The 27,638-nt window shown below is 42.2% G+C and overlaps 1 protein-coding gene across 1 annotated transcript in view; it reads right to left on the reverse strand.

The window, feature by feature from the left end:
• LOC126298390 (Down syndrome cell adhesion molecule-like protein Dscam2) overlaps positions 1–27,638 on the reverse strand; it is a 206,124-nt gene continuing 178,486 nt past the window's right edge. Inside the window, exons 13-15 of the mRNA XM_049989697.1 lie at positions 26,441–26,617; positions 11,198–11,478; positions 1–339 (exon numbers count right to left, since the gene is read on the reverse strand). Of these exons, the coding sequence (XP_049845654.1) occupies positions 226–339; positions 11,198–11,478; positions 26,441–26,617 (572 nt within the window). The 3' untranslated portion in view covers positions 1–225. The remainder of the gene's footprint in view (positions 340–11,197; positions 11,479–26,440; positions 26,618–27,638) is intronic.

Consider the following 27,638-nt stretch of genomic DNA (forward strand, 5'->3'; position numbering starts at 1 on the left):
ATTTGTTACAAACATTATTGTCAAATACAAATACATTATATACAACACAGTTTACATAGACATTCATTGTACCTGAGATGGGAAAACACTATTATACAATGTCTTAATTACAATACACAACTCATTAAAAATATTATTCATGAAAAGGCACTTAATAAATTGTATAACAAATTTCCTGTAGCGGCAATAATGCATAATGCTCCATGATACTGAGAGGGTTGGCCACTAGTATCTATGAGCCTGGTACAAATTATGAAGTGGTATCCACTCAGGTCCTTCATTACTACACTGTGAATTCTCTTGGATTTTTGAATATGTCAATTCTGTACAACAGTCAGGCTGAAAAAATAAAATGAATGATGAGTTAATTTGGCTGCCATATTATCTTCCTGTAAAATGAAAATTGAGGTTAAATTATTGCTCTTCAGAAATGATAACACTAGGTCAGCAACAAAAATCTCTTGGAAACACTGTAACTGCAGGTACACAATTGATAAGTTATGTGACTTACAGCTTCCTATTGTACATATTTAATGAACCCGATTTTACATGATCCCACTACTCACTCCTCAGGGCATGAATAATTCCATCACATCAAGGTTTTTCATATTTGCTGGTGTGATTGTTTTGTCATACTTGTTTTCCTGTTTAGAACAACTCATTGTCACACTTGTAGTCACACTTATTTGATTTTGTAACTTCCCCAGACAAGGGATCTGGTCTTGAATGCCCTAGTTTTTTCTGGCTAACTTTTTCTGCTAATTTTGTTTTCTGTTAGCACTTAATATGGGTTTGGTAGAGCTCATGTTGACACTTTGCAGGAAAGTCAATTCCTGCACAGTAGACAGCCAACGCCAAACACAAACTGCTGTTTACAGAAATGATTAAATAAGTAGCACTATCTACCAATGAGTTAACTTCATTAGAATGCAAATGAGGCACTGAGGGCCATAAGGGCCAAATCCACACCATCTTCAACCCCCTATATTTAAGTGAATATCAGAGAAACCAGTGAGACACTTTTTCGTGAATGTTCAGATATATCTGCAATGTGGGCCTACAGTACAGATAAACCTGACCCATCAGAAGATCAACAGATGTCATAAGCATGTCTCAGAATCAATAATGATGTGCTTTATGGTTTTCGGTGCCTCAGATGACTTACTTTAGGATAAAATCCAAAACTTAATGTACTATATTTCACTCATAATTCCAAAAAAATACGTTATTTCATCGGTATAACTACAATATACACTGACATCTGATCTAATTTTACTATATAGAGAATGCATTCGCATAACTGGTGTGTGCTACCGCCTAGCAGGATTTATTCAAGCAAACATAGATAAAAGTATGCTGCAGTGTACTACCACCTGTTGGCATTGATGTAAACTTGTATTTGAGTGGTAAGGGCTAACAGTGCACACAGTGAACCATGCACATTGTTTATCAAATCCGTATGTATTTGGCAATTATGTCACACCAGTTGCACATGTGCAGAAGCTCCTTAAAATGTGCACAACTGAAGATGTGCTTGTAACCTTGGTGCCAAGGAGCAACATGTTGCACAGTGTAGTAGATTTAGTGCCATGTATTTCAGATTACCACAGCTACATTATGTTTAACTGCATTCAAAGAAAAATAGCCAATAAATCTGCAAGGTGACAAAAGTTAGGGTGTTCACATACTCTCGTGCTCTTACATAGCAGCTGCCACTGCTATTATGTTCTTTGTATCATGTTTTAAAATTCCTGTATGTCATGCTTATGGATATTGTATCACAACTTTGACATTCAAGTTTATATATTCCTGATCCCTGGAATTTACCCTCTTGGTTGTTGGATGCCATAAGTTTGACTGGAGGGTATGCACAGTTTTATATGCTATTTGGAAGCCCTGTTTCTTTAGTATGTTTGCCATTCTGTGTGTTAATTTATGTGTGTAAGTCATAGTGTGTCATCTGCTTCTTTTCTGTGTGATGTTGTCATTGTGTGTGTCAAGTGTGTTTGTGAGTTTGCAACTTGTGAGCTATCTTGTATTCGGGAAAGATTGTGTTTGTTTTTTATTTGTGTTTCTGTTTTTTGGATGTGTCTGTGTACTGCAGGTATGTCATACCCTCTGTTCCTTGCTATTTGTAGATAGAAACAAGGAAAAAGATAAATTGAGAATAAACAACCATGACAAATACCTTATACAATTGCAAGAAAACTTCCACATTCAGAAATCCATTGCTGAAAACAAACATGTGATAAATTAGCAAACAAACATCAGTACAGACTTCCTACTACATTTAATAACAGAAGTGACAAGATGAAAATCATCCCTTTTGCAAGTGCAGCCACATTAAAACAAGTACTGCCTTCCGCCCCCCTCCCCCCTCCCCCCCTCTCTCTCTTTCTCTCTCTCTATCTCTCTCCCTCCTGCCTTCTGGTTGCCGCCTCCCCCTCCCTCCCTCCATCCCTCTCTCCCTCCCTCCCTCCCTCCCTCCCTCCCTCCCTCCCTGCCTCCCCCCCCCACACACACTGTCCCAAAATGTAAACCAAATCGTAAAAATATGTACATAATCCAGGCCACTGAAGATTCCTTGCAGAGAATAATGGTGAAATGCATACGGCACAAAAATTGTGTTTCATTCAGTTGTAGTTAGATGGTCAATAAGTAAAACTTAACAGTATATCATAATATTACACATAACTGAGAAAGACAGGACTACAAAAGTTGAAGACTGATTCAACAGTTTGCTGTCCTGCTCTCACAAACTATGTCGAAAGGGAGGCGGCAGACAACCTCCACTCCAGTGACCACTTTCCTATTAACAAAAAACCACCCAAGTTCATACTATGTGAAGAAAACTGGATGCTCTATAGCCAGTTTGCTGTGCTTGAGCATAGAGACAGTGTCCACGACTGGGTAGGTCACATTACCAATGTGTTCCACTCTGCTGCTGATGCATGTATATCTAAATCATCGGGCCATCACAAAAGGCAACCTGTTCCTTGGTGGAAAGAGCATTGTTATTGTGCTACACAGGACAGGTGGACAGCATCGTGCAGCTTCAAGTATAGTCCAACAGCAGAGGACCTTCAAGCCTTTTGGTTAGCAAAAGCAAAAGCCAGACGAACAGAGAAGGAGAGCAAGAAGTAATCATGCCACAAGTTTCTGAAGTTCATTAATTGGTCCGCTTCCACCACTGCAGTATGGGAATCTATAAGGAAGATATCTGGGAAAAGGATGTCATGTCCATTAGCTCCCATACAGGACAAAGGAGTCCTAAAAGTCGCACTTGCAGATATTGCTCAGACAATGGCATGGACCTTTTCCAGTGTCACATCACCCATGAGTCTGGTTGCAGGTCTCCACACCTATCATTAAATTCAAGAGAGGAGATGTCTTCCTTTTGCCTCAAACAATGCAGACGCATATAACCTTCCATTCTCCATGTGGGAATTGGACACAGCATTATCCAAAGCTCACAAAACCAGCCCAGGGACACAGTTAATAACTTATGTAATGCTGCAGCACCTTAATCCTGAATCCAAAGAAATCTTTCTTAATTTCTTTAATAAGATATGGAGAGATAGGGAATATCTTGTCCCCTGGAGGGAGTCAATAATAATCCCCATTCTTAAGCCAGGGAAGGACCACAGACTCCCAAGCAGCTATCAGCTGTGTACGAAAGACATTAGAGCAGATGATCAACTCCTGACTAGTTTGGACTCTGGAATCTAGAAATCTCCTCAGTCATTTACATTGTGGATTTGGAAGATACTGTTCCCACTTTTGATATCCTCACCCTACAGGAAGCAGCTATGCATGAAGCATTCCTAGGAAAGCAGCATGTAATATCCATCTTTTCTGACATTGAAAAGTCATACAACACTACATGGAGATGCAATATACTTTGTCAGCTACTTCAATGGGGTTTCATGGCCACCTCCCCGTTTTATGTGGTCTTCTCTTGTTGAACACTATTTTCAGTATAGAATATGGAATACACTTTCCGACAGATTTTTCTCAAGTTCATGGTATACCACAGGGGAGTGTTTTAAGCATAACTGTTTGTAACTGCAATCAGTGGCATATTGTCTGCAGTGAGAAGTCCTGTGCAGTGCTCATTGTTTTTGGAGGATTTTTCCATATTCTGTTCCATTTCTAATCCCGTATATTCCTCTTGTCAGTTACAGCTTACTGCTTGAACAGGTTTTAATTTATCTCCATAAAAAAGCAGCATGTATTGATTTTAATCATGATCATTCCCTTTTTACACTCCCAGAACTAAGGTTGTGGGACACTGTTTTACATTTTAAGGAGATGGTGTGGTTTTTAGGTATCTTATTTGATAGCAAATTTACTTGGCTGTCACTTCTGAAGAAGCTTAAAATAAGAGCCCTGAAAGTGATGGATATCATGAAGTGCTTGAATGGGAAGAACTGGACTGCAGATAGATCCTGCTTCCTGCAGCTTCATATGATCTCTTCTTCAGTATGGTTGAACAGCCTATGGCTCAGGATGACCAACATATTTAAAGATGCTGGACTCCATACACCATGAGGGTATCAGATTGGCCACAGGAGCTGATAGGATAAGCCCATACTGAGCTTGTCTGCAGAGGCAGGTGTGCTGCCATTAGCTGCTTGGTGGCTGTTTCTTGTGGCTAAACAGGCGTTCAACCTCTGATTTGTTTCCAACTTCACTGCTTTCCTTGCAACTATTAATTTCCACAAAACCTAGAACAACTCTGTAGCACTTGTCCATGAGGGATGAAAGCTTTGGGTATATAGACAAAACAGCATTTATTGGATATAGGAATGTTTCCAACAAACATACAGAGGGAGGTTTGGTGCAAAGTACTGCCCTGGTTGTTACTGAAGCCTAGAACAATTTTAGATTTGACAAACAACAAATTGTTCACTTCCAACTATGTTATTAAGAATAAATTAATTAACATTTTAACTGAGTACCAGGACTCTAGCATAATATACACTGAAGCAACAGAGAAACTGGTATAGGAATATATATTCAAATACAGAGATATGTAAACAAGCAGAATATGATGCTGTGGTTGACAACACCTTTATAAGACAACAAGTATCTGGCACATGTGTTAGATAAGTTACTGTTGCTACAGTGGCACGTTATCAAGATTTAAGTGAGTTTGAATGTGGTGTTGTAATCGGTGCACGAGCGATGGAACACAGCATCTCTGAGGTAGCGATGAAGTGGGGATTTTCCCATACGACCAATTCATAAGTGTACTGTGAATATCAAGAATCTGGTAAAACATCAAATCTCCATCATCTCTCAGGCCAGAAAAAGATCCTACAAGAACAGGACCAATGATGACTGAAGAGAATTGTTCAATATGACAAAAGTGCAACCCTCCTGCAAATTTCTGAAAATTTCAGTGCTGGGCCATCAACAAGTGTCTGCATGCAAACCATTCACCAAAACATCATTGATATGGGCCTTTGGAGCTGAAGGTCCACTTGTGCACCCTTAATGACTGCATGAGACAAACCTTTACATCTCAACTGGGCCCATCAACACTGACATTGGACTGTTGATGACTGGTCGGATGAGTCTTGTTTCAAATTGTATTTGGCAGATGGACATGTACAGATATGGAGACAACCTCATGAATCCATGGACCCTGGAGGTCAGCAAGGTACTGTTCAAGATGGTGGAAGCTCTGTAATGGTGTGGGGCATGTGCAATTGGAGTAATATGGAACCCCTGATATGTCTAGATATGACTCTGGCAGGTGGTACATACATAAGCATCCTGTCTGATCACCTGAATCCATTCATGTCCATTGTGCACTCCGATGGACTTGACAAATCCAGCAGGTCAATGTGACACCCTACATGTCCAGAATTGCTATAGAGTGGCTCCAGGAACACTCTTCTCGTAAGTTTAAACATTTTTTTCTGACAAACAAACTCCCCAGACATGAACATTATTGAGCATATCTGAGATGCCTTGCAACATTCTATCCAGAAGAGATATTCACCCTCTCATACTCTTATGGATTTATGGACAGCCCTGAATGATTCATAGTGTCAATACCCTTCAGCACTACTTCAGACATTAGTCATGCCAATGCCAGATTGTGTTGTGGCACTTCGGTGTGCTCACGGGTACCTACATGATGTTAGGCAGGTGTACCAGTTTCTTTGGCTCTTCAGTGTATATGCAGATGGTCCAAACAGTAGGATGCTATCAGTTGTTCTGTCATTTTTCGTGCCTGTCTTCAGGTTCTGCCTGCCTAGGGTTTTTTTTACCTTTGATGCTGAGCTCTATGCGATTCTTCAAGCTGTGGACCAGATGAAACGTGATCATGGATCTAAATTTCTCATCTGCTCTTATTCACTTAGTGTCCTGCAGACAACCCAGTATATGTTCCCGGTAGATAGAACTGTTCAGAACATCCATGATGCCATTCTGCACTTACAGGGACAAAGAAAGGAGGTCTCATTCTGCTGGGTACCAGGAAACATGGGTATCCATTGGAATGAGTTAGCCAGTACCACAACCAAGGAGGTATGTACCCTTCCCAACATAACACACTGTCCTATCCCTTGGCGTGCTCCACTGTCATTTCTGCGTAGGTCTATCATGCATATTTGGGAGGAAGAGTGGCTGGACGTGACGGATAAGAAGTTGCGATCAGTAAAAGAGACTGTGAGCCATGACCCATCTCCTTCTGGGCAGTTAGAATTGATGAAATCCATTTAACATGACTTTGAATAGGACACAGTTCAGTGACCCATCACTTCCTTTCCAGATGTGAAGAGCCACCTTTCAGAATTTACTGTACTGGTCTTGCAGTTTGCAAAGTAATTGTGTCAAATGTAATTGTTGGCTTGGACATACCAATGCCTACTGAAATCAGAATGACTTTATTTCCACCCATTGGGCACTTTTCCTCTGCAGACTACAACATTTATGTCGCAAATGGCTAAAGTTAATAAGTATTGTACATTAAACCTTCGACCTGTATATGCTGGGCAAGGTTGTGATAGATGGCAAACACATGCAGTGGTTTAAAACTCCTGTTGGAAAGGTGGTGCAAAAGCAAAGAGAGCTTCATCACCAATTTACATGAATTCATAGACTTGCTTATGAATGAAACCTGCAGAAAGCCAAAAAGAGAGTGAGAAGAGCAATGTGAGTAGTGTGCGATGAACTCTAAAGTAAAATATTACTGAAAAATCAGTGTAAAATTCCTAAGGATTTACAGTCTTATTTAAAATTACTAAGCAGGTCAAAATCAATTATTGAGCCTCTCAGTGACTATACTAGCACCAAAATGGAAGATGACAGAAAGAGGACCTAAATACTCAATTCATTGTTCCAAAATTGGCTCACTAAGGAAGACTGTCATATGTTGTTTTTTTTTTCTATGAACCATCACAAAAATGTCAAGATAGTGGATATTGAGATAAGTGATCACAGAAAACTAAACTGACTAAAATTTCTGAACAGTGGGAGATGACCTGGACCATATAAGCTACCTGCAATATTCTGCATTATGCGAAAGAAATTGTTCTCATAGTAGCAGTTTATTGTATACAGCTGCAGCAATGGATGATAACAGGTGATGGGACAGATCACAGATCACTCACATTTTTAAGAAGGGTCATCAGACAGATGCTCAAAACTATAGGCCTGTACCATTGACACCAATATGTTGTAGAATTATGTTCATGCAATATGATCTTTTATGTCTCTTGTACAAAAATCAACACTGATTGAGCAAACAGGGATAATGTGAAACTCATTTTGCTCTGTTAGTAGCTGGCCTGAGAATGCCATAGGCAACAGCATGCATCTTGATTTCCACAAGACACTCGGCACAATTCTCCATTGTCATTTAGTGAACAAAATACAACCTTATCATGGATTGGACCAGATTTATGACTTGTGTTAGGACTTTGTAGCAGATGGAAGTCAACATGTAATTTTTAACAGGGCAAAATGGACAGTTGTGAGGGGGTGTTGGAAGCTCTGTGAGACTGATCATGGAACATACTACTGCCTACAGCAGGGAAACACAGACCACAGCCCACATGGGGGCCACCATTGTTCTGATGACTCGCCTCTCACTGTTCATTCTTATAAAGTCTTGTTTTGCTCTTCTTTCATTTCCTCCCAGAAAGGAGAGGGCAGGCCTTTGTAGAACTTTGTGTAATGAGCCATTCCATTCTATTTGACACTGAAGCAGGGAGATCCAAATTTGGAATAATAACTCATCTAAAGGCACAAAAGTTTTGAAGTTGTGGAACAATGCAGTTGCAGCAAAAAAAGCTGCATCTGAGCCTGCAGAACATGACATCGTATAGTTGTCAGTGTTTCATGTATTCTACAGACAATATCTTACATTAATGATTTTCATCAGTCTACTCACTAGCATATGGTCCTTTTTTTTGGCCCTTACCTAATCACAGTGAGGGGTTTATGGCCCACAGTACTAACAAGTTTGTACACCCCTGGTCTACAGTAATGGTTCCCAACCTGGACGTGACTATACCCCAAGTGGGGAAGATTTAGTGACCATTCTAAATTAATTTGTTAAAAGTAGTCTCTATCATCAAATCTTCACTACACTCTAACACATTTCATCACCATCGTCATCATTGTCGTCATCATAACCATCATCATCAGCCATCTGAAATCCACTGCTGGACAAGAGCTTCCTCTAGATGTTTGCATGCGCTATCAGCTTCAGCAATATGAATCAGTGTTGCACCTGCATATCTTCTCATGCCATCTACATACCTCCCATGAGTATTTCTTCTCAGTATTTTCTTATTTCTTGGAATCCTGAAAATAGTTTTCTTTGGAATGCTGCTTTCCACCTTCATGAGAATTGTCCAGCTAACCTCTATTTTTCTTTTATCACTGTCATAATTATGTTCCCCATGCTAATTTGTTCCCTGATTCATTTATTTGCCATCCTGTCTCTCCCAGTAATTTGTAACATGTATCTCTCCATATGTTTAATGTTCACATCTCACTCTCACGAGAAAAAATTGCTTACACAAAGTGTTTGTTAATGTTCAATTCCATTGACATTAAAAGTCTCATTTTCAAAATTTATTTACTTTAACAAGGTCAGTTTTACTCTTGTATTTACAGCTTTTGGTAGTCATCCAGTAGCAGCAATCACTTTCCATCAGTAATAGATTTTAATAGCAACTATTTTTTCAGATTTGTAAAACTGTATTGGGCTTCTAAGATCAGTTTCAGAGGATAAAGGAATATTTTCAGGTAATGAAATTTGAGCCAAAGTACAATTTCCTGGATACTGTACAGGCTTTGTTTAGGATATTGCATGACATCTGATAATGTTAAGGGGTAATGGTCTCAGCAATGTCAGGAACCACTGGCTTTAATACCAGAAGACTGTAGTGAAATGCAGGAAGACCTGTACAGGATCGATGACTGGTGCAGAGACTGGCAGTTGACCTTGTGTATAAACAAAAGTAATGAACTGCATGTAAATAGATGGAAACAGTACCACCTGTAAAATACCTATCCATAACAACCTGTTATAACGACATAAAACTAATTACAGGAAATCAGATACCATATAGAGATTCACTGGGAGAATATCAACCAAAAGTAATTCATCTATGGAAGAAGTTGCTTACAAAACATTCATTTGACCAGTTCTTTAGTACTGACATCAGTCTGTGATTCTTACCATGGTGGACTAACAAAAAGACAGGGACGATTCAAACAAGGGAAGTATGGCATCATTTAGTACAAGAGCATTATGCTCAGAAAACTGCAGAGGAAAATGCTATAAGAGTGATATTGTGAATCATGAAGAGATCTGCTGTTGAGAGTCTGAGAGCTGATGTTTCAATAGGAGTCAGCCAACATATTACTTCTTCCCACATATGTCCCACAAAATGACCACAATGAGATAATCAGTGAAATTAGAACTTGTATGGGGGTTTACCAACGATCATTCCTCCTGTGCACCATTCTCAAATGGAAGAAGAAAGTGGGAAATAATAGTGCTACCTCCACCATACACTATAAAGTGACTTATGGAGTACAGATACCGTCACTGAAAAGATCTTTGTCACTAGGACCTGCACTGCCGACCCCAAAATCATCTACATCTACATCTACATCTGTACTCAAAAAGCAGCGATAGTGTTTGTACCAGAGAATATTTGTTGTACTATATTTATTTATTTCTCCTTACTATTACACGGGAAGAAAGACTGCTGGAACTCCTTCGCATGAGCCCAAACTCTGTAATTTTGTCATTATGATAATTAGAACATTTTGAAGAAGTAATATGTTTCATGCCCTGTTTCTTAATATGGGCTCTTGGAATCATGTCAGTAAGGCTCATTATGACAAACAGCCCATTTCTTGAAATGTCACCCACAGCAGTTTCTTGACCATTTTTGTGACACTCTCATGATGACTAAATGAATCCATGATGAACTGCAAGGCTCTGCTTTCAATCTTTCTATTGTCTCTGTTAATCCAGCTTAGTAAGGGTCCCAGACTGAGAAATAATACTCAAGAATGCAGCGTGGTGACATCAAAAACCACTGATATTTTGACAATGTCACCTGGCTGCATTCCTGTGAGTTATTTGAACACTGTATACACCAGAAGAAACTCAGGTCTCACATTACTCAGGAAATCATCAAAAACGTATTTTGTGAGAGATCTCTTTTAGCATGAATTACACTTTCTTTGGACTCTTCCAATAAATCCAAGTCTGGTATTTGCCTTCTACATTTATAGTGCTCTGGGTACACACACACACACACACACACACACACACACACACACACACACACACGTGTGATTTCAGTGACTGATGTGCATATGTGCATTCAGCAAGACCAAATATGAAGGATTTCTATGGGAAGATATACTGATTCAGTGTCACAGAAACTTTTAATGAATTACATTTGAAACTATTTCCCTGTTCCATATTCTAATGTTGAGATAGCCATTCATTTGGCAGTAACAGGAGCAAGTTTCTCTGACCCTGGGGTGTGAGGGATCTACCAATTGAGAGGACAGGAGGTCTTGTCATTACAGCACCATTAGGTAATTTTCAGACAGAAACATTATAGCTATTTCAGTAAATGATACCTTAACAAATAAGAAAAACTCACAAAGAACACATTCATTTCCTATTGTCCAAAAATATACTTACCTTTTCTGAGATCTTAACATGTCCAGTGTACTGAACAGATCCAGATGACACACATGACTCGATATTTTCAGCATTTTTCATTGATCCTTCTAAAGGAACTCGAAATGTTGCATAGGGGCTTATGCCTTTTCTATGAGAATGTGAAACTTGTAGTGGTGTAGGCAGGTACACAGACTCCTGTGGTGTTGTACTTAGTGCGACCAGTCCATCATCACTGTCATAAATGGGTGCAACAGTCCTCTTATCTGCTTCTGACATTAAATCCTTCTTCAATGGTTTATCTGGAAGACATGAAATATAATTGTCATTAATCTGTTCCTAAAAACAACACATCGTAGACATATTTTTCTCACTGATATGTAAAGGATTGCCCAGTTATACTCTGATTATGATTATTACAACAAAAATAATATTAATTGTTGTTAATATGTTTGTTTTCCAGTTGCCATTTTTCTTTAATTTTGACATATTGGTATGATTTATGTTTTATGGTTAACCATCATAAAATTTCATACAAGACCTTATGACAGGTTGGACTGTACAGCATGACATTTATAGACCACCAATGAGAAAATATCAACATATTTATATACAACAAAATGAATTAGGATAGACTGCTTCTGAGCACATAGAAGAGGCATCGAGGGGCTGAGAGGCACATTTAAAATGTGTCCGTCCGTCATTCAATGCCTCTATGAGGGTGAGTAGCAATCTATCAAATTCGTATTGTTGCTATTCACCCCCAGATTTTCTGTTGTTCATTATATTATATTAATTATTTTTAGGTTATGTTTGTCAGTGCATAGTTGATAAATGTAGTTTTCAATTACATACATGTGATCCAGTTTACTTTATTGAGGCATCTTCAGTGGCCTGAAACTTCAGTGGGGAGTTGAAGTGACTAGACTACAAAGGCCATCAGTCCCTCCATGATCATGAAACACCCACAAGGAAGAAAAACAAGCAACATAGATGACACAGAACATGAAAGACACAGAAAAAAGGAATTAAAAGCACACAGAGTGTTAGAGTGGTAGGCCAACCAAGGAAACATAAACGGAAAAGCCGACCACCAAGAGACACACTAAAAATACCAATGTAAAACAGTAGGCCAAAGGCAAGACACAATGCACAAAAGAGACACGCCCTCAGATTGTTGAAAAAAGCCCCCTGCTCGAATAAAACTCAAAACTCAGCCTGCCATTGCAGCGTCATCCTTTAAAAGTGCAGGGAGCATATCAGGCAGTGGAAACGTCTGCCTGAGCACAGTTAAAAGCGGACAGTCCAACAAAATGTGGACCACTGTCAACATTGGATCACAACAACAGAGAGGTGGGTCCTTGCGGCACAATAAATAGCTGTGTGTCAGCCACGTGTGGCCAATATTTAGCTGGCAGAGAACAACATAGTTCTTGTGAGAGGCCTGCAAGGAGGAGCACAGCACACTGGTAGTCTCCTTGATGTCCCAAAGTTTGTTGGGTGAAGGCAGGGTGCATCATTCATCACTCCAGGTACCAATGACCTTCTGCCACAAAACTGACTGGAGATCACACTCCCAAAGGCCAATCGCCAGGGCCAGTGCATCGACAGCCTGTTTGGCCAGCGTGTCAACCCATTCATTACCAGGGATACCACCATGACCCAGGGTCCACACAATGGGCAAGAGTATTGAGGGAGTCCTGGATAGCCATCACCAGATGAGAGTGAGGAAAACACTGGTTGATAGCTCATAAACCACTCAGGGAGTAAACTAGAGATAACAAAGGAATCACCTGAACAAGAGCAGATATACTCCAGTACGTGAGAGATGGCGATGAGCTCTGCACTGAAAACACTGCAATCATCCAGCAACGTGCATTGTTCAGATTGTTCCCTAAGAATAAAAGCATACTTAACTCGACCAGGAACCATTGAACTGTTGGTATAGACTATGGCAGAGCCAGGAAACATGGCAAGGATGGAAATAAAGCAACAGCAGAGGGCCTCAGGAAGGACTGAGTCTTTCGGGCCATGTGCCAAATCCAGCTGAAGGCATGGACGGGGCACACACCATGGGGGTAGACGTAGATGGGCCCATGAAAGAGATGGGAGAGGGAAAAACTCAAGCCCAGAGAGAAGAGCCTGGATGTGAACTGCGATCATACACCCTGACCAGGGCCGCCATTCTGGAAGATGGATGACTGAGGTGAGGAACATGAGATGGTAATTTGGATATCCGGGAAAGCTACAAACATATGCAGCATAAGCGGCTAGTATTCACTGGCACTGGATCTGCAATGGAGGGACACCAGCCTCCGTAAGGGTGCTGTTTATAGGGCTTGTGCGGAAAGTGCCATTTGTGAGTCAGAGCCCACAGTGAAGTATGGGGTCAAGCAACCGCATCACAGAAGGCGATGCCAAATCTAAGCCAGGCTCCCATAAACAAGACATCACTGAATCAACACCTGATAAAGTCGTAAAAGGGTAGACCAATCGGCACCCTAGCTGGTGTGACTCAAGCAACATAGAGCGTTAAGATGCCGCCAGCATGTTTGTTTAAGCTGCTGAATGTGAAGGAGCTAAGTCAACTGGGAGCAGGCCCCTAAGACCCCATCCATGAAGTGTAGTGAGGGTATGATGTCCCCATGTTGTATCATATGCCTTCCGCATGTCAAAAAAGATGGCAACCAGATGCCAATGGAAGGCAAATGCCGTACAGATGGCAGACTCCAGGCAGACCAGATTATCGGTAGCAGAGCGGCCCTTACAGAACCCAGCCTAGGACGGAGCCAGATGGCCCCGAGACTCAAGTAGCCAACTCAACCTCCAGCTCACCATGCGTGCAAGCAACTTGCACACAATGTTGGTGAGGCTAATGGGGCGGTAGCTGTCCACCTCCAGTGGGTTCTTGCCAGATTTCAACATGGGGATGATGATGCTCTCCCGCCACTACGATGGGAACTCACCCTCAAACCCAGATACGGTTGAAAAGGTTGAGGATGGGTCGCTGGCAGTTCACCGAGAGGTGTTCCAGCATCTGATAGTGGATGCAATCCGGCCCATATCAGGGCAAGCGGCTTGGGCACTTTGGAATTCCCATTCACTGAATGAAGAATTGTATGATTCAGGGTGGCTCATATGGAATAAAAGGCTCCGATGTTCCAAATGCCCTTGCAGGGAGTGAGAGGCTAGTGGGTAATTTGTGAAAGCGGAACTCTGAGCATAATGCTCCGCTAAGAGTTCGGCAATCATGTCGGAGTCAGTACAGACTGCTCGATTCAGGGAAAGACCAGGTACACTGACGGGGGTCCGATAGCCATACAGTCACCTAATCTTGGTCCAAACCTGCAATGGAGAGGTATGGATGCCAATGGTGCAGACATACCTTTCCCAGCACTCCTGCTTCTGCTGGCAAATAAGGCACTGGGCTCAGGGACAGAGTTGCTTAAAGGCAATGAGGTGGTCCACTGACGGGTGCTGCTTGTGACGTTGAAGGGCTTGCCTGCGATCGCGAATCGCCTCAGTGATCTCTGGTGACCACCAAGGCACAGTCCTCTGCCATGGGAACCCATAAGAACAGGTAATTCCAGATTCTGCTGCAAAAACAATGCCGGTGGTGACCGTGTGAACCACTACATCAGTGTCATTATGACAAAGAGGCTCAATAGTGGCAATGGAGGTGAACGAGTCCCTATCAGCATTCATTCGAAGCCGTTCTGGGGAGGCACCTAGAAGAGTGATGTTGTGGCAGTGACAGAAAGCTCAGAAAGTGGTCACTACTGCACAAGTCATCATGCACATGCCAGTGGACGAATGGTAGAAGTCCAGGGCTGCAGACCAAAAGATTGATGGCTGAGTATGTGCCATGTGCCACACTGTAATGTGAGGAGGCGCCATTATTTAAGAGAGAAAGGTCAAGCTGTGCCAGCACTTGCTCAATGACAGTGCCTCAGCCAGTTGCCACCAATCCACCCCAACAAGGGTTATGGGCGTTGAAGTCGCCCAGTAACAGAAAAGATGGTGGCAGTTGGGCTATCAGTGCAACCAATACATGCTGTGGGACAAAACCATCCAGTGGGAGATAGACACTGCAGACAGTAACAGCCCGAGGTATCCACACCCAAACAGTGACAGCCTCTAAACGTGTTTGAAGAGGGACAGACAGGCTGTAACGAGAGTTAAGGACGTAGACGCACACTCCACCCGATACCCTCTCATAAGCTGCCTCATTCTTATAATAACTCTAATAACCACAGAGGGTGGGGGTTCACATTGCCGAAACCAAGTTTTCTGGAGAGCAATGCAGTCCGGAACCGTACAACTGCTACGGTCGCAGGTTCGAATCCTGCCTCGGGCATGGATGTGTGTGATGTCCTTAGGATAGTTAGGTTTAAGTAGTTCTAAGTTCTAGGGGACTAATGACCACAGCAGTTGAGTCCCATAGTGCTCAGAGCCATTTGAACCATTTGAGAGCAATGCAGAAGAAAGGGTGAAGGCTGATAAGTTGGCAGAGCTCAGCAAGGTGGTGGAAAAAACTGCCACTATTCCACTGGAGGATGATATTATTATTAGGCTCTAAAGCCATGAAGTGCTCAATGAGGCAGGTTACACCTCAGGGTCACCTGCTGCCACTGAGTGAGGATCTGTGTGAGCAACATCCGTTGTGTCTAAGGGTCTGTTGAGATCTAGGTCGTCAGCGGACGCCAGAATCTTCACCTTATCCTCAGATGCAGAGCTTGTAGGGAGTGGAGGTATGGGCACCACCGCAAGGTCGGTATTCTTTGGTTCTTTCTTCGTTTTTGGTTTCTCCCACTGTTCTTTCGGTGCTTCCGGCTGGGTGGGCTTCACTGGGTCAGTCGCAGGGACTGAGGAGGACCATGAAGCCCTACGACCAGCTACCTGTTGTTGCTTCAGCCACCGGCAGGCATTCACTTTTTCACTAGTCAGAACCTGGGAAGGGAGTGACCCAAGGGACCCCTTCCTGGTGAGAGGAGCCAAAGAAGACATATGCTTCTCCGGATGAGAGATGGGGACTGGTGTCCCTGATGGATGAGGGGGGGAGGAGGGGGGGAGGGGGAGGGGAAGGTGTTGCTCCTGAAGTAAGTAGTGCACGAGCAACAGAGAGGGAAGTGACCCTCACCATCAAGGCGGCAGGTAGAGTCTGACGGCTCAGAGAGCCAACTGTACACAACGAAATGGGAGACGGTAGAACCGTTGTCACAGCAGTGGCATAGGTAGATGTCATATGCACAGGATGGAGGCTCTCATATTTTTGCTTAGTCTCAGTGTGGGTCAGGGAGTCCAGGGTCTTACATTCCATTATCTTCTGTTCTTCCTGTAGAATCCTACAGTCCGGTGAGCAAGGGGAATGGTGCTCTCTGCAGTTAACACAGATGAGTGGGGGTCACATGGAGTATTGGGATGCAAAGGATGTCCACAATCTCCACACGTGATGTTGAAAGTACACCGGGAGGGCGTATAGTAAAACTTCCAGTATTTAAAACACCGCATTGGGAGGGGGGGGGGGGGGATACATGGCTTCATATCATAGCAGTAAACCATCACCATAACCTTTTCCGGTAATGCGTCACCATCAAAGGCCAAGATGAAGGCACTGGTGGCAACCTGATTATCCCTCAGACCCCGATGGATGCGCCAGAAGAAGTGAATACCTTGTCATTCTAGGTTGGTGCACAGTTCAACGTCAGACTCCAAAAACAGGTCCCTGTGGAATATAGGACCCTGAACCATATTCAAGCTCTTATGGAGTGTGATGGAAACAGAAACATCTCCCAGCTTGTCACAGGTAATGCGCACCCATTACTGGGCAGAGGATGCTGTTTTGATAAAGACTGACACAAAGCACATTTTGGACAAGCACTCCATCACTCAAACTTGGCCTCTAGATGCTCCACAAAAAACTGAGGCTTTGTGGACATGAATGATTCCCCATCAAATCACGTGCAGATGAGGTACTGGGGGGAATAAGCTTCACTGTCATCCTTAGCCCTGTGTTCCTCCCATGGTGTGGCCAGAGAGGGGAATGATCTTATGTCATATTTTCTTGCATTGAGGTTAGATCTCGATTGCTTAGAGACTGCTGGCAGCTGGCCACCAGCAAGAGAAGATGTGTCATGCTGCACTGCGTGTCATCCGCCCTGATGCCACCCACTCCGAACAAGGGCCCTCCCTACGGCGCCACCCAGCCGCAGCAAGAGCCACTTGGCAGAATGGCCATTGCCGGGAGTCTTGATGCCCCAGGTAGACAGGCATCTACTCCTTGGCATATGTGGGGAGTTAACAGTGCAGGCATCAGCAGAGCGATCCCTGTGTTAGGGGGCTACACCCAACAGGGTACATTGTGGCCCCACCAAAATGGGCTGGCTACCATGCAGAGAAGTCTATGGTCGTCATCAGCGCAGAAAGCAACACGGCATAGCGCATGGGAGGAACCAAGGTATCCTCACACAAGAGATGGAGAATGAACGGGACTGCAATGTCACAATGAGAAAGGGGCCTAAAGATCTTAACGCACTATGGACATGGTGCACCATGTAAGGTGCCCTTCCCCAATTGGCTTGCTCTTCAGAAAAATGTAGAAGAATGGAGGTCAAACCCTACAGTGGTCAACATAGAAAGGCTGAAACATGTGAGACTTCTTTTAGTCACCTCTTATGACAGGCAGGAATACCTTGGGCCTACTCTTAACCCCAAACCCGCAGGGGGGAAACAGATATAGATTCTCACTTAAATGCAGCACTTTTGATTCACATATCATGTTATTGTGTTTATAAGCCACAACTTGTGCATGTTAAGTTGACAGTTCATGAGGTGGCTGTGAGGAGTGGCAGGAAGTGTACCTTGCTCCCAAACTACAATTGCCGAGGTCAGAGGAACAGTGAGAAGAAACCAGTGCCAGCTGTTTGCAGCAGTGCTGACATTATTACATGTGTTTATTGCCTTTCAGTGTGTATAGTAATACTCAATGTCTAAGGCAGCTTAAATTTGGCAGCACTCAGAGAAAAATGGATATCTTTCAACTAGTGCAAATTTCCTCTGTTTCTGGCAGCACTAGGAAAATCATCCAGTTATTGTGGATAAACTGTACACACAGTTTTGGTCCTGAAATTTTACTGATTTGTCTGTGCTGATACGATTTCTTAGTGTTGAAAGTGTAAGATTAGCTTCACCAGAAGAACAGCAAGACACATGTGAAAGACAACAACTCATATTGTAAGTAATAAGCATACATATTGATTTATATAGTGTTTGTAGCTTATAAACAATGTAGCACAATACAAAAAGTTGAAGTACTGTGTTTAAGTGAACACACATAAATTATCTCAAATGACTGAAGACACCTTGCTAAAGTAAGGCAAAATGAGCCTGGTAGCACAAAATTACATTTATCAGTAGCACAGAGACCAATATAACATAAAAATCATTAATGTGTTACTAATAACTTAGGTATCCACACAAACAAATATTACAGATTAGCATAGTGACATGTCATTATGTCACTGGTCTCATGAGCATGGAGAGTTTACAAAATAGACAGATAGAATGGATGTAGACATTTAGCTCCCACTCATTTTCTATCTTTTTTCCATTCACTCTTTCTTTGTTCTCACAGTGGGAAAGAATCCTCAAGGATGTGGAGTAAGTCTCATTCTAGTCTCTAGTACTGTATAATTAGCAGAAAACATTATTGTGATAATATAAATTACACTCATTTTTAAGAAGTTTTTTTAACCAGTCACACATTTCATTAAGAAGTAAACTAAGTGGGAAGGGGACGTAAGAATGTAAGATTTTCTGTAGAGGCCTTTGCACAATGCAGATTTACTGACATTGCATGAGACTTCTGCAATCCAGTTTTGCAGAATAATTATGTCATTCATAATAGCTGCATTATTCTAATATAGTGCCACTCATGGCAGTCAGTGAAGTTCGGGATTTTATAAGAAAATAGTTTACAACTGAACATATTAGGTGGTTTTCACAGTCGTACTTCATTGCCAAAAATCAGTTGCAATTGCAATGTTATCCTTAAATCACAGAGTTCAGCAAATGAAAGAACAAAACAAGTCTGAATTATTATTGGTCTACAAACACTGTGAAGTACTTCACTATCAACTCTTCCACTGGCCAGGTCACTTGCAGAGGTTGCCAGCTTAAACCATGAGATCTGCTGCCAATCTACATACTATGGTAGGGAGGGCCTTTGCAGGTAGAGACTGCAGTACCCCATCAAAAGAGTTGAAAAGATGTAGACAGGCCAGATAGCAGGCAGTCTTGGTTCAGTCTTGGGGTCATCTACTTTCAGTTATATAGGCCTGCTAATCAGTTGTCATTACTTGAACTTCTGTGACCTCCACCTGAATGGATTGGATTTGAGTTGCTTTACTGAACACTTTGCTTGTATTGCGGCTTGCTGTGTATATGTCCACTGCATCTAATGAAGTTAAGAAATATCAAACTGTTGCTTACTAAGTGGTGTTTGTCTCACTACCCTTTTGTGTTCAAGTGCCACCTCATGCTCATCACTTACTGCTTAGATGACACAACACATCAGGTGATGACAGATCTTTAAAGGTTAGCTGCTTTCTTGGTGTCAACACAACAGGATTCAAAATTTCTGCTTGTTACATGTCACTGTTGCTTTTTGCTTGCTCTCACTGCTTACATTGATTTACTATTTGTTTTTGTGTGTATTTGTGCTTGCTTTTGCTGCTGCATTTATTGCAACTATCTTGTTCTACAGGTTGCACACACTCACACTGCTAACCTTGTTCTTTTAGCTAATTTCTTTTACATTCTTTGTTCTTGTTATTGTGTAATGATGGCTAGCAATTTGCAAAACACAATCCAAGAACCCCCTTTAACTCAAGTATTCCAGTTTAAGGCCCAGAAAAGGCAACAATTAATACAAATAATGACCCTGATCCTGTCAAATCAAGCAGCAGCAGCACCAACCTCCCCAAACTACAGCTCATCCACAACAACTCCAAGAGCTAAAATTTGTGCTTGAGCAAACATGGAGGACTGGACTGAGTATCACACTCAGCTCAATGTGCATTTTGCAAAGCATCAGGTGCAAGGTACATTGATACCTTCTTACTTTCTGGCTATGGTTGGTGTGTTCACTTATGGTCTTACTATTCCCCACCATGCACATTTAAAGTGTTGCCTATAAAGATCTGATAACTGTGCTAGACAACTACGATAATTCTCAGGTTGATGTGGCTGTGGTGAGGTATAAGTTTTTGCACCTCTGTTGACAACCATATCAGACCTATAAGCAGTGGGTAGCAGAACTGCAAGGCTTAACCTCCCACTGTAAGTTTAACTGTGAGTGTGGTCAGTACTTTAGAAATGGAATGATTAGAGAAGCTGTCACACAAAATGTGTCTGACTCTCGCATTTAGGATCAGATTTTAAACTACCCCACCCCCACCCCCAAACAACTGCTTAATTTGATTGAACATCAGGACTCATGTTACATTGCAGTGGCTAGTTTTGATTCCACACCAATTTTTGGTGTACAGAACACTCGTAAACAGTGTGTGCCCATTAACAGCCAGCCGAAGCACACTAAGTCTCAGTCAGTGCAACAAGCACATACATGCCAATTCCATGACACTAAGTGCTTCCACTGTGGAAAACATGTACTCATACAGGTAGTTTTCTTGCAAAGAAATGAAGTTGAAAAACATTCACTGTATTCAGTCAATACAGTTTCTTCAAAGTCTTGTTGTGATTCTCCAGTACCCCAGCCAGATTCTAGTGAACCACAGAAAAATTCATATGCTTCTTCCATTCAAAATCATTTGTTACATTGCAAATTGCCAAACACAAAATTTGCTTGCAATTGAACACTGGTGCTACAGTTACTTTCCTCAATAAAAAGGCATATAAACTGCTAGGCAAGCCACAATTATGTCAGTCTCAGTCTATGTTTGTTTGCCAACAATGAAAATGACATTCTGGCATTAGGTGTGTGCAGCCTCCCCACTACTTTTCACAATGTCACAAAAACAGTTTCATTTATAGTTTTGTGTTCATGTGACTGTAAATATACTTTTGGAATGGATTCTTTTGACTTGTTTGGCTTTAAAGTACAAGACATGTTTCATTTGTTAACTTGTTTGTGACTGCCACTCCAGTAACTGAACTTTGCGAGAAATTTAATGGCTTATTTCAAGATGCTTTAGGCAGGGCTAACAATTCTGAGGCCCATATCCATATGAAAGACAATGCTCAGCCTTGCTTTGTTCCCACTTACAATGTTCTCCACACCATTTGGAACCAAGTTGCTCAAGAACTATCAGCTTGTCATCAAAGTGGAGCGGTTGCATCCATTGCAGCCAGCCAATGAGCATCGTCATTAGTCATCATAAGGAAGCCATCAGGAAAACAACAGACTTTAAGTCAACAGTGAACCCACAAACTGTGAGTGACTCGTTTCATTTGTCATGTCCTGAAGAATTAATGGACAAAATGGCTGCTGGTCACTTTTATTCAAAGACTGATCTGTGAGATGCTTACTTGTGCAGTTACCTCTAGATGAACAGTCCCAGTGCATTCTGGCTATCAGCACCCATCAAGGGTTACTCAAATTTTTGCATTCGCCATTTTGAAGTGCTTCCACACCTGCTATCTTTCAATGATACTTTTAACAGTTAACAGCCCAGATACTAGTTTGTACAAATTACTTAGGCAATATTGTTGTTTCTGTATGTACTTCTGACAAGCAGTTACATGGAAATCCCAGCAACAACACAAATAATGTACCAGGCATTAGATCATTAAATTAGATTAAGAATACAAAATTACTTTAAAAATAAAAATTAGAAGAAAATAATGATTACAAGAGAGAATTGCTAGCCAGTTATCATCTTCAGAAGAAAAAATGCTTAGTGTTAATGACAAATGCATGTAACAGTCAAAGTGACAACACTGTCGAAGAATGAGAAATACCTACTTCTGATGGGTGGGCCCTTCACAACCTAGGATCGCAGTGACTTGTGTTTCCTTTTTAGCCTTCCCAATCTACATTTACATGGATAACCTGCAAGCTACTGTATGATGTGTGGCAGAGAATACCATGTACCTATGCCTCTCTCCTCCTCGATGGAGGTACTAATAGTTCCAAAAGCTATGATAATGTCATCACTTTTAGATGTTTAGGTTTCCATCATCAGTACATAACATTTTAGTGCATGAAGGTAACCAACAGCCAGCAAATCTGTCTTATAATTTATTATATTTATCAAATAATTTTTCCTTTCATATCATTAAGATGAAAATAATGTCTGATATGATGAACACAATAGGATTGTATTCTGTGCAGAAATATGAATAGAGACAATAGCATTTCAGATTTCATCTATTTAAACACATGAAAGCTTACACAGACACAAGCAGACATATTTAAAGGCAAAGAGTTAAGGGCAAGGATGTCAGTCGAGGCGGAAGTACAGAGGCAAAGAAGTTGTTGAAAGACAGGTGAGGTATGAGCGGCGGCAACTTGAAATTAGCGGAGGTTGAGGCCTGGCGGATATCGAGAAGACAGGATATACTGAAGGGTGAGTTCCCATCTCCGGAGTTTGGATAGGTTGGTGTTGGTGGGAAGTATCCAGATAACTCGGACGGTGTAACACTGTGCCAAGATGTGCTGGCCGTGCATCAAGGCATGTTTAGCCACAGGGTGATCCTCATTACCAACAAACACTGTCTGCCTGTGTCCATTCATGCGAATGGACAGTTGGTTGCTGGTCATTCCCACATAGAAAGCATCACAGTGCAGGCAGGTCAGTTGGTAAATCACGTGGGTGCTTTCACATGTGGCTCTCCCTTTGATCGTGTACACCTTCCGGGTTACAGGACTGGAGTAGGTGGTGGTGGGAGGGTGCATAGGACAGGTTTTACACCGGGGGCGGTTGCAAGGGTAGGAGCCAGAGGGTAGGGGAGGTGGTTTGGGGATTTCATAGGGATGAACCAAGAGGTTACGAAGGTTAGGTGGACGGCGGAAAGACATTCTTGGTGGAGTGGGGAGGATTTCATGAAGGATGGATCTCATTTCGGGGCAGGATTTTAGGAAGTCGTATCCCTGCTGGAGAGCCACATTCAAGGTCTGATCCAGTCCCGGGAAGTATTCTGTTACAAGTGGGGCACTTTTGGGGTTCTTCTGTGAGAGGTTCTGGGTTTGAGGGGATGAGGAAGTGGCTCTGGTTATCTGCTTCTGTACCAGGTTGGGAGGGTAGTTGCGGGATGCGAAAGCTGTTTTCAGGTTGTTGGTGTAATGGTCGAGAGATTCAGGACTGGAGCAGATTCGTTTGCCACGAAGGCCTAGGCTGTAGGGAAGGGACCGTTTGATATGGAATGGGTGGCAGCTGTCATAATGGAGGTACTGTTGCTTGTTGGTGGGTTTGATGTGGACGGATGTGTGCAGCTGGCCATTGGACAGATGGAGGTCAACATCTAGGAAAGTGGCATGGGATTTGGAGTAGGACCAGGTGAATCTGATGGAACCAAAGGAGTTGAGGTTGGAGAGGAAATTCTGGAGTTGTTCTTCACTGTGAGTCCAGATCATGAAGATGTCATCAATAAATCTGTACCAGACTTTGGGTTGGCAGGCTTGGGTAACCAAGAAGGCTTCCTCTAAGCGACCCATAAATAGGTTGGCATACGAGGGGGCCATCCTGGTACCCATGGCTGTTCCCTTTAATTGTTGGTATGTCTGGCCTTCAAAAGTGAAGAAGTTGTGGGTCAGGATGAAGCTGGCTAAGGTGACGAGGAAAGAGGTTTTAGGTAGGGTGGCAGGTGATCGGCGTGAAAGGAAGTGCTCCATTGCAGCGAGGCCCTGGACGTGCGGGATATTTGTGTATAGGGAAGTGGCATCAATGGTTACCAGGATGGTTTCTGGGGGTAACAGACTGGGTACGGATTCCAGGCGTTCGAGAAAGTGATTGGTGTCTTTGATGAAGGATGGGAGACTGCATGTAATGGGTTGAAGGTGTTGATCTACGTAGGCAGAGATACGTTCTGTGGGGGCTTGGTAACCAGCTACAATGGGGCGGCCAGGATGTTTGGGTTTGTGATTTTTAGGAAGTAGGTAGAAGGTAGGAGTGCGAGGTGACGGTGGGGTGAGGAGTTTGATGGAGTCAGGTGAAAGGTTTTGTAGGGGGCCTAAGGTTCTGAGGATTCCTTGAAGCTCCGCCTGGACATCAGGAATGGGATTACGTCACCTTCTTGGTTATCCAAGCCTGCCAACCCAAAGTCTGGTACAGATTTATTGATGACATCTTCATGATCTGGACTCACAGTGAAGAACAACTCCAGAATTTCCTCTCCAACCTCAACTCCTTTGGTTCCATCAGATTCACCTGGTCCTACTCCAAATCCCATGCCACTTTCCTAGATGTTGACCTCCATCTGTCCAATGGCCAGCTGCACACATCCGTCCACATCAAACCCACCAACAAGCAACAGTACCTCCATTATGACAGCTGCCACCCATTCCATATCAAACGGTCCCTTCCCTACAGCCTAGGCCTTCGTGGCAAACGAATCTGCTCCAGTCCTGAATCTCTCGACCATTACACCAACAACCTGAAAACAGCTTTCGCATCCCGCAACTACCCTCCCAACCTGGTACAGAAGCAGATAACCAGAGCCACTTCCTCATCCCCTCAAACCCAGAACCTCTCACAGAAGAACCCCAAAAGTGCCCCACTTGTAACAGAATACTTCCCGGGACTGGATCAGACCTTGAATGTGGCTCTCCAGCAGGGATACGACTTCCTAAAATCCTGCCCCGAAATGAGATCCATCCTTCATGAAATCCTCCCCACTCCACCAAGAATGTCTTTCCGCCGTCCACCTAACCTTCGTAACCTCTTGGTTCATCCCTATGAAATCCCCAAACCACCTCCCCTACCCTCTGGCTCCTACCCTTGCAACCGCCCCCGGTGTAAAACCTGTCCTATGCACCCTCCCACCACCACCTACTCCAGTCCTGTAACCCGGAAGGTGTACACGATCAAAGGGAGAGCCACATGTGAAAGCACCCACGTGATTTACCAACTGACCTGCCTGCACTGTGATGCTTTCTATGTGGGAATGACCAGCAACAAACTGTCCATTCGCATGAATGGACACAGGCAGACAGTGTTTGTTGGTAATGAGGATCACCCTGTGGCTAAACATGCCTTGATGCACGGCCCAGCACATCTTGGCACAGTGTTACACCGTCCGAGTTATCTGGATACTTCCCACCAACACCAACCTATCCGAACTCCGGAGATGGGAACTCGCCCTTCAGTATATCCTCTCTTCTCGATATCCGCCAGGCCTCAACCTCCGCTAATTTCAAGTTGCCGCCGCTCATACCTCACCTGTCTTTCAACAACTTCTTTGCCTCTGTACTTCCGCCTCGACTGACATCTCTGCCCTTAACTCTTTGCCTTTAAATATGTCTGCTTGTGTCTGTGTATGTGCGGATGGATATGTGTGTGTGTGTGCTAGTGTACACCTGTCCTTTTTTTCCCCTAAGGGAAGTCTTTCCGCTCCCGGGATTGGAATGACTCCTTACCCTCTCCCTTAAAACCCACATCCTTTCATTTTTCCCTCTCCTTCCCTCTTTCCTGACGAAGCAACTGCCAGTTGCGAAAGCTCGTAATTCTGTGTGTGTGTTTGTGTGTTTTGTTCATGTGCCTGTCTGCCGGCGCTTTCCCGCTTGGTAAGTCTTGGAATCTTTGTTTTTAATATATTTTTCCCATGTGGAAGTTTCTTTCTGTTTTATAAACACATGAAAGACTAGATATAACTATAAATATGTAAGTTTCTTTTTATTTATAATATAACAATATAAGAATCCAAGAATGTTACTCGCCATGTAAAAATTTTGAATCAATATAAATATTTTCAATTTACATGTACAATACTTGACGTTTTGCTTTTTTAAATTTAATTTGATGAATTATTTTACACTCATATTTCAACATTTAGAACATTTTCGTGTAAAAAGTTGTTCTGCAATCAAAGATTTATAGGTCCACATGATGTTTGATTTTATAATTAAGAAAAGACTGTTTAATGTTAATGAGCTGTCTTTGTCCCATAAGTAGAAGGAATATAATATCATAAATGTACAGAGGGGTAGAGTCAAAATACCAAACATTCTGAAGTGCTGTTGACATGGTTAGTTTCATCTCAGGTATTATTAATTGACACTTATGTGTAGCTGTTTGATAACAATACCTCCAAATGGACTTGATGAGAACATCTCTTGATTTTTCCTGAGATACATGAAAAGACCAGTGGCAGCTGCGAGAAGAACAATAACTGCTGATGCTGTTGGTCCTATTATCAAAAGATCACTATAAAATGTTTTGTCCCCAGATACTGAATGCTCTGCTGTATCGGGTGAAATTGTGGCTGAAAGTAAATTTGACAACAATTAAGAAAATATATAAACTGGATTTGTAAAAATACCTTATTTCTGGAGACTCTGCACAAGTTAGAAACATGGCTAAACTAAAACTGTGTAAACAGAAATATTAGCTCTAATACAGAAGTAGCCATTAATGTTAACCTGCCATCATAATGATTCATTTCCACTGTTTCCATCAATGGTTTCCTTATACACAATTTGAAACTCTTAACAATCCCTGTTTTTTTTCAGTTTATCCATTTCCTCAATTTCTTGCCTTTCTACAATTTTTCACAAAATGATTCAAATGGCTCTAAGCACTATGGGACTTAACATCTGAGGTCATCAGACCCCTAGACTTAGATCTACTTAAACCTAACTAACCTAAGGACATAACACACAACCATGCCCAAGGCAGGATTCGAACCCACAACCGTAACAGCAATGTGGTTCTGAACTGAAGCACCTAGAATTTTTCAGTTTTAACAGGCAAATCATAAGTAAAGTCAGAGTCTACATCTGCCCCTGGATATATTTTGCGCAGTTTAAAATTTGGTTTTGGAATATCTCTCTCTCTCTCTCTCTCTCTCTCTCTCTCTCTCTCTCTCTCTCTCTCTCTCTATCTCTCTCACTCTCTCTCTTTCTCTCTATTATCATTAAATAATCTCTCTGAAAACTTCTGATGTCTCCACTACTCTTCTGCATATATGATATTCACTCATAATTCTTAATCCAAGTGATACCAATGATTAAATTATTCTCTGTACAAAAGTCAACAATATGGCTTTTCGTTCATTCCTTTCCCCTAGTTCTTGCAGTCCTACATTTTTTCTTTCTCTCCGTTTTCTTATTATCAAATTACAGTCCCCATCACAATAAAATTGTCTTCTCCATTCATACATTCATTTATTTAGTCACACATTATGTTCAGCAAAACCCATCCTGAAAGAGAGCCTTCAGAAATGTGGAACAATCCAGATTATACATAAATAGGCAGAAACAATCATTGAAGGCTATTTCTAATAG

The sequence above is a fragment of the Schistocerca gregaria genome, chromosome X (genome assembly GCF_023897955.1).
Source record: "Schistocerca gregaria isolate iqSchGreg1 chromosome X, iqSchGreg1.2, whole genome shotgun sequence".
NCBI classification, from domain to species: Eukaryota; Metazoa; Arthropoda; class Insecta; order Orthoptera; family Acrididae; genus Schistocerca; species Schistocerca gregaria.